Genomic DNA, 15,675 nt, shown 5'->3' with positions numbered 1-15,675 from the left:
TTACAAAAAGGAGGCCTTTAGGATGATAAAAGATCAGCTTTGCTGTAAAAGAGAATGGGATATCATTTTCCCAAGAACGGGATTGACCCCTTTTACAAGCAGATATTGTGTGTCCTCATTTGAAGATCTTGGCATGAACTGGGTTGACCCCTTTTACAAGCGGATCTTGGACATCCTCACTTGCAGATCTTAGGATGAACAGATCTTGGGCATCCTCATTTGCAGATCTTCGGATGAACGAAATTGACCACTTTATAAGCAGATCTTGAGATGAAGGACCCACAAACTGCATTTACAGATCTAGCAAAGAGTTTCTTATCATCTAAAGGGTGAGACCAGAGGTTTTTTTGATGTGTGAAATAATCTATTGAGAGTGTCAGTCTTCGACCTTTACCAGCTCCCGGAGTCTAAGCCTTCCCACTGTGCAAGACATTCAAATTGGATAGGGGATGAAGCTTTGATCACTATACAACCAGCAACAATGATGTGATCTTCAAGAGATTTGATTATAATGCCAGCTCCTGCATGCTCAGAAATATAGTCAAAAGCACTCAAAGGTGATATATCAAACACCTAAAAATTGAACTCCAAAGCTCACCCAAACAATTTTTTAATGATTTAGAATTATATATATATATATATAGTTATAGTTAGCTTTTGCTGTTCTATTTAACACTACATAGAGCCAAAATTTAAAGGTTTCGGACATGCATGAGCATACAATTAAGCTACATAAGCTCAAATCTAATCGGCTGTTCTGCATATGTTTCTATAGACTGTCATCCATGATCTAACACAGTACAGAAGGCTGTCATTTAAAAATAGTGCGCCTTCGCATGCATCCCAGGTGATGGAGATGATCAAATGAAGTGGGTGGAAGGGATGGACGAAATGTCCACGCGCCCTGTCCACTCTTCACCTGGCTTTAGGGTGATAGGTCTCTCGACCACAGCACCATCCACGCACAGCATCTGCTTGTACTCCTCATCTCCCAGATCCGCGATGGATTTGGATTTCTTCTCCCATGGGTTCCAAACTACTGTAATGAATGAATGGAAGCATAGTTAGAAGGACATGCAACATAAATTTCTCACAACAAAGAAAAGTATATCATGTATCATCCAATGGTCTCTCAGGTCTTTTTCAATACCCATTCTAAACAATCTTTTACTCTTTCAAATGATTGTACAGTCACCACTAGCTAGTAATTTTAAAGTTTATAGGATGAGATTTTTTTGAGTTCTCAATTAACCGGGTAACGCATACCACCGAAAGATCCATTCCAATATTTTAGGTGTATTGGTGAGAGAGTTGTTTCTGCATAGAAAAAGAGCAAAAACATGAAAGTGGATGTCAAACAACCATATGCGGCTTCAGTGTTCTAACGTGTTCTAACAAATCATTATCTCAGATGATAATTTCAACAAATGCACGCTGGAAGTACTACATGCTATAAGTGCAACTTAAGCTTTATAAACTTTCTTAAAGGAAAATCTGTAAAATTCTTTCTCTACATATTAAAATTAATAAATTTAGCTCTTAACCAGTGATGTTAAGGTCACGTTTCCCTATTTTTGCATGTCCTCTAAAGAGAAGAATCATGAATACGTTGTAGTGAATTGTTTCCATTGTAATATGACATTTCAAGTCCACTGGACTTTGCAGAGAATTATTTTTCAAGGGAAGCTTAACTTTCAAATATACATGTAGCAGCCCGTGGGAAAACAACTTTAAAGGGGATGGAAATGATGGCCTATGGTGAACCAAACTAATTGCCAATCGCATGTAGGAATTAGCTACAGAACTTAAATGTTTTCTTCACAAAAATATTCTTCTAACAGTTGCTTGTCAACTCTCCATTGTTCTGAAAACTTATGAACCAAAGCAGGAAACTTTCTAAGTCAATGTAAATGCAGACACACAATAAACTCAATTGAAGCATTTATTCAGATAAAGAAGTATCATAATTTAGTAAGTTAACATTAAAACAAGCACATCATAATCGATAATATAACTAAATGTGTGGATTTAGCAGGATTTATTAAGACAGCATCATACCAACATCCGGCAGTCCTTTCTTTTTTATTAGAAAAGTCCGCTTCTTCTCATGGTCAAGAACTGCAATTACATTTGGCGAACCAAGATAAATTCGATCAACCTGCAGATCAGTAAAGTTAGCATTATATAACTCAATGTTACAAGTTAAAAGATCTACTGGGGATGTAGAATACATTTAGAAGCGATGGTGGTGGTTTATTCTTTTTTTTATTTGCTGATGACAGATAAAATTTGCAGTTCACATGCCAATGGATTAGAAAGAGATTTTTAATATACCCCTTAAATTCCCTATTTAATTTATACAACAAATTTTTTTAATACAAGCATTACTGTGCATAACTATTCTAAAGAATAATTCCACTTGCTTCAAGATGTAACCATAATTTTTTCTCCAATATTCTTTCTTCATCTGTAGAAAGTTTAAGTACTATTTAGATGTTAGCTCGTGTACAAGTGTCAAAATACTTTTCCATATATATGTTTTTTTATCACTAAAATCAATATTTCAAGTGAAAATAAATCACAAGCAAATCTGTCATAATTGGAAGTTTTTCTACCCTTTAAGCACATTCTGCACTCATAGTCTCTTATTTGAATCATTAGCTGATGAGTGAAACATTTAAGAAGCGAGTCTCCCACATCCTGCATTGGCAGGAGACTTATGTCCTAAGGTACCCCTTTTTGTTTTCCAGGAGAGCTACTAAATTATGGAGACTTGGTCTTTAAAGCTTCAGACATATTACCCTTGATAACCTGCATGTAAATGGAAGTTTCTCTCTTGCATCATTTTACCAGATTTGCCAAAACATGAATTAAATTTCTTATATGCAGAACCATCTCCTAAATGCAGAACAGGGAATGACAGTTATACGTATCAGTATGCAAACTGCACAAGATTTAACCTGGTCCCAACTTATGATAAGGTAAAAAATAGAGATGATGCCATGATCTTCCATCATTTTGAGGTCCAAATTAGTGTTTTCCATGATAAGCAAACACAGAGGTTACCTCAGATTCAAATGTTACAGCATCTCCTTGTTCTGTGAATCGTTTGCGTTGGCAAAGATTGTCTAGATAATCAAGTGTCTCCAGACCTTCTATCCTCACTTCACTGTGGATACATGTTTCTCATGTAAGACATACAACATCTAAAATTTTGCACCATAGAAATTTATTAACGATGGAGCATCACCAGAGTTAAATGAGTAAAAGCTTTGGAAAATCATAAAAGGCACAAAAAAACAAAGGTTCAAAAGTACTTAAATGAAGTTAGCATTGGTTGCATATAGACAAATGACGAGGAACACCATTATCCCACATCAAGTTCTCATTTTATAATAGTCTAATGGAAATTGTGCGACGTATTGATGTGAATTAGAAATTGAAAGATATGATCTCATACCTGATGTCAGAAACAGACAAGTATGTATGGTAAGCAAACGAGAAACTAAATGGTTTCCCGTTGATGTTTCTAACACGTGATATCATGGTAAGAACTCCATTCATTGCAAGAGACACTCTGAGGCGAAACTCATAACTGAAAATATAAAAGTTCAGCTAAATATTAATTGGATGACCAAAACAACTATAACAATCACAACCGGTGAAGGAAGAGAATAACAGACAAAGATTTTTACAGACGATGACATCTGTAACATGGTAAGATGAATTGAATACCAGTGTGGCCAGCACTTCAAATCATCTTCAGATGGCTTAAGCAGCAGGTCAACAGAAACCTTTTCTTTGCCATCATCGTTTCTTAGAGGTGGAGGATCATAATCGATGCTCCACATTTTGTTCCTTGCAAATCCATGTTGCTCGAGTGATCCACAATTTCCGAACTGAGAGGACATGGAAATAGGTAAACATATGTAGCAGGACTATAGTGATGGAGAAATTTAGCTGTTAATACCTGTGGAAAGCAGATGGGAATTCCTCCACGCATAGCCTTTGGTGGCTTAAATATGGCCTACACAAAGGAATCAATAAAAATCATCTCTATCGACCATAACTCGTGCCTTTTGTTGTATTAATCTTCAAAATTAAAGTGAATGTAAAGTTTGATGTAAGAGAATTTTAAGTAAACAAGGTTAAAGAAAATCAATCATTTTTAACGAAGTCCAATCTGTCTGCATATCAGTGAACTGTCATTTACAGATAAAAGACCTCGTTCATTAAAGATAACACAATATAATACAGATTGTGTTTAGACTCACTTCAAATTTTTCAACATCAAGATATATCTAAAGATGTCATATGCCTTCCCTGTTGAGTATAAAAATGGTATTTTAATTGTGGCATTCTGATACCAATGTTCTGTGGATGGATTTGATGCACTGAGAATTACACACACAACATAGAGACAGAATCTAGATTCATTCAATTGGGACTCACCATGCAGTAGAGCCTTCAGTCTTGACTGATTATTATTGTCCCAATAACTATGATCTCTCTGTTATATTCAACACTCATTATCAAGAACCTAATCCTATGTATCATATGGTATCATAGCATCAGAAGTAGTCATTCCTTGGAATCTCATTAAAAAAATTCAAACTATCGGTCATCATTGATCTTCCATTAAGCCTAGGTTCCATCATTCAATACATAAATCTTCCCAGTCACTTGAGTTGCTAACACCAAGTTAGCAAGTCACAACACAAATAAAATTGAAAATATTAAAACATATGCATGCCACAGGGTTCTAATATATTTACCTTGCTGCTAGTGAACAAGAGTTCTTCGCCCCGCTCATTCTTCCATGAAACAACCTGTCCTCCATGCAAACTAACCTGGATTGCTGACAGAAGAATTATTAAAATGAACCAAGAAAAAATTTATCAAATGGACACGAAGATCAATGACCAACATAAGCAGTCAACCATAGAAAGAACACGGCACAAATCTTGGCCAAATAGTAAAACTGACAGAGAAAAAGGAATCAATGGTATAGTATCTCACCCGAGCAGATGCTCCTCGTGGCACACGAAGAACCACTTGATCAATTCCGTTCCAGTCCTTCACCACCTCCAATACCGAGTTCTGATCCCAGGCAGTAGCTGAATGACCCATTATAAGTAACACATAGATTCGCTAGAGTCAATCTCAGATACTACTAATTGCTACTGCTTTTTAAGCCAAATAAACCCACAGTGAACAGTATAAATCTCCAAGAACACGAGAGAAGAGTCACTTCTCGGATAACAAACTCACACCAGTCGCTATTCCGACGGGTGAGGATGCCAACAGCACCCGGCACTTTTCCCGTGATTACAAACCTATATCTCGTGACCAGAGTTTACATCTACCAATCCACCCTCCCTGATGTTGCAAACTCCACAAAAAGACATCTCAATACACATCAGGGACGGTTGAGAGCTAAGAAAGAAGGCTCTGGGATCGAGTGGCGTAGCTATGCTCTAATTACTGTTCAGAATGGATCGACTCAAACCAAGCAAGTCCTCAATCACCCAAAAAAGAAAAGAGAACGAAGGGAGAGCGCACTAAATCTAACTCTCTGTGCTCTTACTTACGGCAAGAAGATCAAATATGCAGCTCCAAAATCTTGACTTCTATCCAACAAACACTAGATACGCACAGATGAAGGGACATCGCCCAGAAAAGAAGAGAGCACTCGGTCCCTCAGAGCTATGCAAATGCTCCTTTTTACCCCGAAAAAGAAAGTAAAGAGCTAGCAGTGAAAGAAAGCAAATAATTTCGTCATGATAGTGAAACTTCAAAGCAGCAGCTCTGAAGCCCCTGAGGTTTTTTCCTCGAAAAGGACGAACCCAACAAAAATAACGTCTCGAGAAAGCTCAAAAAGAAATGATCTCGAGAAAAAATGCGAGACTCGTACAAGTTTATCTTTGGAGGAAAGGGAAGCGATTAAAAAAAGAGCCCGGACCACTAATTCCCACTGATCTCAATGCTTCCGAGATCGAGAAGCAAATTAGGACTTAAACGGGAGGTACTTCGACGAGAACTCCCTCCCGCGGCTGTCACATTGCCATCGAAAGACGACCCGCCATCGCCACCCGGTACCGGTGGCATCATCCCGAACTCAGATCCCCAAAACCCGGTTCAGACCACCAACCCACTCCCTAATGAGCTCAAACGCGAGCTTCTCGTGCAGCATTCACTTCCGGATCGAAGCCATTGCAAAGCCAAGCATCCGACGAGAGACAGAGAGAGGGAACGGGGGAAGGGGAAGATCGATGATTCGGATGAAGGGGAGCGGAATCCGAAAGATCAGCAGGGTGGAAGAACCGCCGAGGAAAGCTGTACTGTTAAATGCTGGTGAGGAACGTGTCGAGAGGCCATTGGGCGTCCCTGCTTTCTTAAAAGAAAAAAAGGCGTGCGTCGGGTCGACCCGACTTCCGCGTCCGGACAAGATACCCGTAACCGCTATGGATGCTGCCAGGGGCCCACCTCGGATTTCATGCGGGCCCCGCGTCGAGTAAGGCGGGTGACAAGGCTCGAGGGGGCGGGACAAGGGTCAAAATTCAAACGAGGGGGTAAGTCCCCTGCGCCCCCTCCTTTCTCGCCTTTTCGGCGTCAGAGCCGCCGGTTTGCTACACCGGGAGGTGACCGCAAACGCAGGGCTCGTGGTCTTTGTGATGCTAGAATAATGCGGGTGGTCATTAGAAGCCAAGAAAAGAAAGGTGAGGCTCGGCGTAGGAGCGACCGGCGACAGGAGATCACGTGGGCGTGGTCTCACCAACCTCCGCCTTGGGGGCCGCTTGCCCACGAGAGGGAGCGTAGCGCGCAGGGCATCTGCTCGAGAGCCGAGGTGGCAGGTGAGCACACCCCGAGCTCCTGTCAACAAAAACTAGACCGCAGAGTCAATTCATCGAACGCCCTATGGACGGACGGACGGACAAACATGACCTCCCTCTCCGCTTTAAAAGCACTTAAAAGCTTGTAAGCATACGACCTTGCATTTGATGTAATGGCTGTCAGTGACCTGCCATCTGCGCATGCGCTGCTCGGCCGTTTCGCCCAGAGGAGTACAGAAAGACATCCCCATGCGTCGCTCCACTCCTGCCTTTTTCTGTGTTCTAACTGATGATGATATTGGGATTCATCCCGTCTTCACTTCAGGCCTCCTTTTAAAGAGGCGAGGGTGGTGCAAATCTCAGGATGTGGCACCTCGACTCCGAGATGTGAACCGAGAGAGATTGCGATTCACTATCTGATTCACTGCACCAAGAATGCAAAAAGATTGAGAGTCAATGTTCGCATACAGGTAATGATGCATGAGCTAAAAGAGAGAGAGAGAGTAGAGACCACAAGGGATTTACTTGTTGCCACATCAAATTTTCAACCTTATCACTATCTATCAGATTTGCTACTCCAAAACCGAACATTCAGAATCAACCTTGGAATGTATGATCGTCGTCATCCATAAGCACAGAAACAAAATGTGTACAGACCACAAGGGATGTACTCACCGGCACAGGTAAGCAAGTTCAGAAGGAAACAGTAGTATCCGGGCATCCTAAATATACAGTAGATTCTTTTGTTTATTATACTCCAACAACATGGGTTTCCAAGACATTTCCAACACCATGAATGGACCATTAAAAAAAAAAGTTACAGGGGCCATACAACCTAGACACCAGATTATACAGTATTAAGTACTAAAGACTTTTCTTCAGCAAACACAGACCATCATCATGCCAGCAAAACTCCTGGACTTGAAACAGTCATATGTCTTCCAAGCTGATTAGTCTCTTAAATTCTACCTAGTTTAGTTGAGCCTTCCATAAGGTTAAGGTTAGCAGTGCAGTAGTTTTGCGCCGAAAATTCCGCCAAAACTAAAGATTAGTAAAATGAGAATCAGCTTGCTGCCACGGCATCTCTTCGTGGACTGGTGTTCAGAAGCTGGTGAAGCTTCCCACCAGACTGGTCGCTGGTGTCACCCTCTTGTGGTGCCGTTCTAGCAGAGTTTTGGTTTTCTATCATTGATAAGAAGTTCTCGGCAACCAACGGCGGGATTCTCACACTCTTCATTTTACCAAAATGACTTGACTGCACATTCTTCAGCTTATCCTGTATAACAGAGGGAAAACAATTATGTCAAGTCTCCCCTTGCCGTTCAAAGATTTCCTTTTGCATTTTCATATAAACTATTTAGGTGTGCCAGAGTATCAAATCCGACCTGAAGTTTTACGCATGGATCCTCATATTTGGATCCAACATGCTTTACTGTATCAGGCATTGATCCTGGCCTTGAACCCAATGATATGCAGACCATATCTAAAAACTATTGAATTAAGATCGGCATTAAGGGATTTGATGATAGGTGGATCCAACATGCTCTACTAGATCGGGCATTGATCCCGGCATTGAACCTAAAGATACCTAGACCATATTGAAAAGTTATCGGATAACGATCCGCATTAAGGCATTGATCAGGCATTCATCTTTGTTGTAGCGCATTCCGTGCTGGTGCGTATCAGTCACATAATAAAGAACAGACAATAGAAAAGCCTGGAACAATCAAATCCGGAATTATTAACAAAATGAGACTACCGTTAGGGCAGAATTTTCCAATCTCAGTTTATCTGAATTCTCCTTCAGGCGACTAATTTCAGATCTGAGATTCGTATTGTCAGCACTCAGGCTCTCAACTTTCAAAGCAAGTTCCTCGGTTTCTGCCTGAAATGCAAATATCAGAATTTTAATGAGGTTGACGAGAAGAAAAAGAATCAAGAGGACAAGCAGAGGTTGTACCCTCAACTCATCATGATGCCAGTACCTGTTTCCTCAACCTTGACCTCCTAGCTGATTCTCTGTTAGACTGTTTCCTCCTTTCCCTTTTTAGTTCTCTCTCATCCTATACAGAAGGCACATCTAAACAAGGTTAATAACCAAGAAGCCTGTAATAAAACCACCATTGTGAATGCAGAGGAATTCCAAATAATAAATCTGCAATCCCCATGTCATTCATATGTCTACAACCAACATTTGAGAAAGAATATTTGTGCAATTAACACTAATATATGATAGCAGGAACAATGATGAAAATTCCACTATTGCAAGTAAATTATGAATATTAAGAACAATGAGAACGGCACATTAGTGGTGGTCCTAAGAGGGTGTTGAAAATGAAAGGCAGTTTAAAAGAAAAGAAAAAAGAATAACTCAATGAGAAACATGATAAAAAAACAAGGTCAGGACCATGGTCAAATAATCTTCACAGGAAAGAGCGGAAAAAAGTCTATTATCAGCTTAGAAAATATGAATTAATAACTTGAGAGACATGGATGGTGCACATGCCTTCATCCAGAGTTCAGGAGTCGCTCTATTACGGCTGGGGACCACAGCACCAGTTGCCAGTGGGACAGGTGTGCCAATGCCTTTCACTTTGTTGGCACTGGAAACTCTTATGTCCATCCCTGGTGCTGGGACAGATGAAAGAACAGTTCCTACTGGTTTTGCTGTGATAACAGGTGTTCCAGTAACACCTGCAGCTGCTTTTGAGGATGTACCTGTTTCCTCAGTGTGACCGGGTTTGACCTGTTCGCTAACTTTAGCTTTGTCTGTAAAACCAAAAAGATCTTTTTAGGCATGAATTCTGTGTAAATTTATGAGATATAGGGATGATATCGGATAATATCTCAAATCTAATGCTTAATTGATGAAGGGAAATAAATAGTTCAAAAAGAGTGATCATCAATAGCTAAAACATCCATGAAAACACAAAGGGTTGCTTCCGGCATTTTGTTTGGAATAAGATCTACCAGAACAAAACATCAGCACACATCAAACAAAGTCGAGCAAACTTGCATAATTTTGATAAATAATGATCTGACAATCAAAAGCATGGAAGAACCTGAGGATGGTCCGTCTTCAGATCTTTGCCTTCTTTGGTCTTTTGTTCCCTGAGATGGGAAACCTCCTAATCAAACTAGCAGAAGAAAATCCAAGAACATGTCCAGAAATTATTTGACGAGACAAGATAAGAAGAGCTAAGAGCATCACCCCTTCTGCATTATCTCCATTGCTTCCATCACTAGAGCCTTCTGTGCTGTTATACCCACTGGACCAATAAAATTTGATAGAAAACATTCATCAATATCAAAATATCAATCTGAAGAAAACATCAGCGGCTTCAAGAAGCAACAAAAGAAAATCTAAAAACAATTCTAGAACTGGATGAATGTCTGTGATTACCTGTTCCCATCAGCCTGATCTCTGTCCTCGATGATGCCATTGCCCCCAGACAAGGCAAGACCATCAAGCCCTTTAAGCTTTTTTACCAGGCTTTTAGCTTTATGTTTTGATGACTTTGCAGGCATTTCTACACTTAAAGGAGTTGCCAGCTGCACATCAGCAGTGGTAGTGAGAGAGAGAGAGAGAGAGAGAGAACTGATCTGAAGGAGTAATGATCTTTAGGTGAATTGGAAAAGCATGGAATATGCAGAGCACAAAGGGTTTTGCTGGTGTAGTGGTAAATCCAATATAAATAAAGAACACATCAAATATACCCACCACTACTGCTTCACTTGTTGCTGGAGATGGTGAGATCCCTTGACAATGTGTATGAGAACCCTGCCACAATAAACCAATAGACTCAATGAAGACACTTAAATCTACAACAGCATCTTTCTGACATTTTTAGATCATGCACCTTTTGTGACTAAGATAATATCCTAATTAGAAATAATTCAAGCCAAAAGCATATGATGCAGTATAATTCATTCACTAAAACTGAGTTTGCTAATATACTGATACCAAATACAAGGCTATCTTTGACTTACAAGAGGCACTGAGGGATGAGTATAGACTCCCCCATGCGGGTAGATTGCAGCATATGGTGACCCAAAAGGAGGAACCAGAGGCTGCATCGAATGAAGAATATGTTAACCGAAGAACCACCTTGCATGCATGTAACTTTTGACCTAGTAACCAGTGAATCAAAGAACCAACAAGGACTATAAAATTTATATCTATGTGATGCTTAAAAGTAATCATGAGTTCTGACTAATATAAAGAAGAATTAAAGTTTATTCAAGTTGCAAAAAGGAAAAGCTTTGATTGGTGCAGCCCACAAGGTAAACAAGATTCATGGAGAGCTAAATGTACATAGCCCTGCAAATCGTCCGGATTGCATAAATCAGTTACTGGACAAGTTTATCTATAATAAATATGTTTAGTTTTCCTATACCCAGGAATCTCCAAAGCCACCAGATAGAAATTATTGGAGAAGTATAATCAAGTGACAGTGGCAGGAGCAAGTTTTGTAATGCCAAGCATGCTTCATAAATGCAAGGTATCAAATATGTCAGTTTGCCAGGATGTTCTCACATATATGATCAAATATAACAGAAGGGCAACCGATAACATTGACTGCAACATTTATAGGCTTGATCAGCCAAAATGAATGTCTCTAGTACTAACTCTGAAAATGTTCAGTCAGTTAATGCAACAAAGTCATCATAAAGTAAACCAACACTGTAAATTGAGCATTTATTAATATGTCAACTAAAAATTTGCAAACGTTGTAGCCTTCACATTCAAGCAAATTTTAGAACATCTACAGGAACTCCTCACCCATATTTCTCCACATGTTAACAATTTTCCAAGCAGATATAAACCCTAATCTAAATTAAAAAGAGTCTAATACATCTAAATTATCATGGAATTACATAGACCCCAGCTTGTAGATATTCATAACCAAAATTTGAATCATCTATTGGACAGATAGCTCCCTACCATCACTTATGCCAACAAGACACTATCACATTCTTTTTTCTAATATATATGCATGGTTTAGTTATCAAACTGTTGTCTCATCTATCCTAACCCACTACACTGCTTCTGTATCCTAGATGATAATCTATCAGTTGTAAACATTAAAAATATATAATTTTTTCACAAAATTTGATATAAATGATATCATATAACACACTCAATAAGTTAATTATGATATATTTTTGACATAAATAATTATTTTTAAATACAAACCTGAATTGACATAAATTTAAACACAAACATGACTCAACATAACTTATTCATCCCAGTTATTTGTAAAAATACCAAATCATTTGTCACTGTGGCAGTTATTTTCTTTTTTTCTCGACACGTAGTTCTTTTCTATCAGAACCTGTTTGCACAACTTAAAAGTGTACAGGGTACCCACTCTTCGCAAACAATTCCGAGAATAGAACTTGCTAGAAACTCACTTTCCAAGATTCTATACATGCCCTTTCATTGTAATCGGTGACAATAGAGTTTAAATTTACAGTCCACTCCATAGGAAGAATCATAGGGGTATCACAATTTCCCTTGTCATAATTCCTGAGGTCCTTGTCAAGGTTTACATATACTATATTCCCTCTGTAGCCTTTTGATATCTAGCCACGCTCAAGGGCCATCCACACCCTTCCCAATGAACCCGTGGATAATAGATATTCTAGACTAATGCTAATAGCCTATTTTTTTCTCATCACCCAAGTTTGAAACAGTTCGGGCTTTGTTCCATCAGAGTAACAGATGTTGTCCTTTCGAGGTAGTACAATGTTTTGCAAACTTTTCTCAATCAATAATCCACAAATACCACAAAATAAATCAATCAAAACATATAACACTTCGCTGTTAGTACTTAGTGACCATCGTTCTCAATGAATATGATCTCATTTGATGCATGTTCATGTCTAGACTAGAAGATGTGAAGGAATCTTCATGTAGAACTTAAAATGAGGGAGTTCCATATTATGTTCCTTTGTCCTATTTTTCCCAGTACCATATCTTATCCCTTCTCATTTTATTTCAGTAAGGCCCAAATGATACTGAAGGAACAAGATTTCTTCTTTTTACTTCTGCACCTTCCAAGTTACTGTTTCCTTTTTAGCAAATGGTAGATGCACCAAGTTGCCTTGTGTCGAAGCAAGCAGCTTACTGATGACATTACCCTAATATATGATATGCCTGGGCACCAGAAATTTTCCTCAGCTAATTGTTCATGACAACATAATCAAGAATTCTGTTTACCTGGGGGCCCCACATATATGGATGAGGTGCATGACTGGGAGCAACTGCAGTGCTAAAATATGGAGGTGGCATCATTCCAGCTCCAAAATACGCCTAAATGAAAGAGAAGTGGTTTTAAATTATATTGGAGAACAAAAACAATAAAATAAAATTATAATAGTACTGACCTGCATAGCTGCCCATTCAGGATATGGAGGATTTGCAAGCGGCTCCTGCAACTTCAACAGAATAACACAAATAAACAAGATTCCCACAAAAGAAAAGATAATAAAAAACCAATACAAACAAACCTTTGACCAGAAAACTGGATCTAATAAGCATGTAGCATGGCATACACTGAGTAATTGTTTTCATGCTTGCTAGAAACAATTATGAAATTATCATTTTCCTTAAGGGAAATCGACAACTGACTAACCAAAATGCAACATAGCTGAGAAGACAGTCTACATTCTATATCTTTTAGGTGTAAATTTATATAATATTTCAGTGTATATCAAAGGAATCACCAAAGTCATGCTTCGATTGACTTGAAGTAAGATAGTTGCCCATAATTTGAATTTTCATTCTGAACACAGTGCAATTCTTTTAGTAAAAATAATGCTTTAAAGCAAGAAATCACAGATCAAGAAGATTTGCAGCATAAAGAATATATGTAAACCGAAATGGTCTGACATTTCTGAAGTACAATAATTTGCACAAAAAACACACATATAGCAATATACATATACATAATATGCATATTAGTACTTCAAGAGAAAAACTCAAGTACAATTATGTTGATATATATGCCCACCTTCACAGGAGAAGATCCTTTGTTGGCCCTTGAAGGAGTTGTAGCTTCATTGCTTTTCATACTGGTTGGCCACACACCTGAACATAGTATGATAGCATATCAGAAAAATCTCTCTATCAAACAAATTGATATCTTATTTAATCATAACTCAATCATGAATAACTCTTTAAACCACGAACTTCCAGAATCATTATGGTAATTCCATAAATGACATATGTAACAGGTCAAGCAGATATATTTGTGTAACAGATGAATTTCATCAAGATACACAGTGTTGTCGCAGTTTATGACGGCAATCGAATTTGTGTAACAGATATATTTAATAAAGCTAAACCATTTCAATTTTTGCAACTTTACATCATCGAACTTCTCATCATATCAATTTCCAAACTACAAACGTGATAAAACCGTTTGCTCCAAATCAACGGAACAACAGAGAGGGGAAAAGATATACAAAGATCGGGTAAGAGAGCTTGTGAACGCACAAAAGAAGGAATTACTGAACAATTTCTTTTAAAAATTTTATGATGAATCAAGGGAACTCTGATCTAGCCGGAGACGTTTCTAGAAAAGAATCGAAGGTCAAAAGGGCCTTTTCCTTAGAAAGAAACATGAAGAGACCTCTAAAATGGGCGAAGTGCGAATCTTGGACGGTCGCTGATCACTTTCTGATACGAAAAGGACGAAAGTACCCAAAGAAACACAAAAAAGACGAGCTTTTGATTAGTGGGGATAAAAGAGAGGAAAATAGCATTCTATCGATCTGCGACTCGGAGCGAGTCTTTTGACTCTGCTGCGTCGTTGGATCACTGGAACGAGCATCGTACGTCGTACTGTTCTCCAACTGAAGAACACGCATCCCGTGACGCCCGCTCTCTCCTTCCCTATCTACCCGCATCTTCTTCTCGCGTCACCTAATTTCTTCCCCATCTACCCTCCCTCTCCAAAAAAAACCAAACAAGGAGAAGGATACTGGGGATTATTACCGGAAATTGTCATGTTATCCATCGAAATCTAATCTTCAATCAGATCGCGGAAAAAGAGCAAACTAGATGCCCTTCGAGGGGAATAAAAAAAAGGAATTAAAACTTTTTCTGGTAATTTCCCATAGCATAACCAGAGATAATGATAAATTCCGCTCATTAAACGATCAAAAAGGCAACAAAGTGCAAACCCAAACGATCCATAAGCCCCGCCGTGGATTCCAAGAAAATTTCAACAAAATAAGGCATCGACACACGCACATGCAACTATGCGGCACCAGATCCTTCCTCAAAGCCTTATGACCACCAACTCGCCGCGATTTCACCTCCGGAAAGAACCCACAGAAGAAACAGGTGGCTAAGGAAAGACGCTGAAGTGTTCCATGTAAGTCTGGGGGAGGTAAAAAGGATCTCAGAAGAAGAAGGCGCCTTCTCAAGAAGTATAAGAGCACCCGAACCTTACCCTTTTTCCTGACTTCAAAACAATTGTTCCTCCATTAGCCGGTAAAGAAAGCACGCAAAAGAGCTCGCTCTGCGAAGAAGAGTGGAGCGAAACGACAGACGAAAGAGAGAGAGAGAGGAGGAGGAAGAAGGCCTGGGAGGCAATTGGGAAAGAAACCCGGCGCCAAGCCGATAGCCACGTCATTATACACGTGTCGACTGAAGATGCACGGTATGCTGGAGCCTTACACTGACGGCAAATCCCGAAACCCACAGAACGACCACGCACGGCCTCCGTGGGTTCCACCGTCCCTCTGCCCTCCCATCGCCGTAGCGGTGAGTCGGTGACTGCGCTCTGGAACCACACGGCTTGCGCTTAAGAAGCCCACGGCCCAGGACCAG

At 39.4% G+C, this 15,675-nt stretch overlaps 2 protein-coding genes across 7 annotated transcripts; both read right to left on the bottom strand.

The window, feature by feature from the left end:
- Positions 1-594: 594 nt before the first annotated feature.
- LOC135641329 (putative glucose-6-phosphate 1-epimerase) lies at positions 595-7,130 on the bottom strand. Of its 2 annotated transcripts, XM_065156684.1 has the most exons (9): positions 6,992-7,130; positions 5,020-5,117; positions 4,776-4,850; positions 3,971-4,027; positions 3,736-3,899; positions 3,461-3,595; positions 3,067-3,169; positions 2,059-2,158; positions 595-1,039 (listed from the first exon to the last, which is right to left on the bottom strand). In XM_065156684.1, exons 1-9 carry the CDS (start codon positions 6,996-6,998, stop codon positions 861-863), a joined length of 918 nt encoding a protein of 305 aa, XP_065012756.1. In that variant the 5' UTR covers positions 6,999-7,130; the 3' UTR covers positions 595-860. The 2 variants fall into 2 exon arrangements, with proteins under 2 accessions (XP_065012756.1, XP_065012755.1); XM_065156683.1 differs by lacking the exon at positions 6,992-7,130 and having other exon boundaries at positions 5,020-6,952.
- On the bottom strand, positions 7,120-15,450 carry LOC135641328 (G-box-binding factor 3-like). 5 transcript variants are annotated; one of them, XM_065156678.1, is made up of 14 exons: positions 15,296-15,448; positions 15,094-15,223; positions 13,850-13,926; positions 13,224-13,274; positions 13,057-13,149; positions 10,824-10,904; positions 10,555-10,614; positions 10,237-10,385; positions 10,045-10,102; positions 9,896-9,944; positions 9,340-9,602; positions 8,819-8,896; positions 8,593-8,718; positions 7,563-8,109 (listed from the first exon to the last, which is right to left on the bottom strand). In XM_065156678.1, the coding sequence occupies exons 3-14, from the start codon at positions 13,907-13,909 to the stop codon at positions 7,897-7,899; spliced, it is 1,281 nt and encodes a 426-aa protein (XP_065012750.1). In that variant the 5' UTR covers positions 13,910-13,926; positions 15,094-15,223; positions 15,296-15,448; the 3' UTR covers positions 7,563-7,896. The 5 variants fall into 5 exon arrangements, with proteins under 5 accessions (XP_065012754.1, XP_065012750.1, XP_065012753.1 ...); XM_065156681.1 differs by having other exon boundaries at positions 13,224-13,268; XM_065156682.1 differs by lacking the exons at positions 7,563-8,109; positions 15,094-15,223 and adding an exon at positions 7,120-7,257 and having other exon boundaries at positions 15,296-15,450.
- Between the last annotated feature and the right edge of the window lie 225 nt (positions 15,451-15,675).

Source organism: Musa acuminata, chromosome BXJ3-6 (assembly GCF_036884655.1).
Source record: "Musa acuminata AAA Group cultivar baxijiao chromosome BXJ3-6, Cavendish_Baxijiao_AAA, whole genome shotgun sequence".
Classification (NCBI taxonomy): domain Eukaryota; kingdom Viridiplantae; phylum Streptophyta; class Magnoliopsida; order Zingiberales; family Musaceae; genus Musa; species Musa acuminata.
Note: the sequence above shows the minus strand (reverse complement) of the source record. Positions and strands in the feature narration are given on the sequence as shown.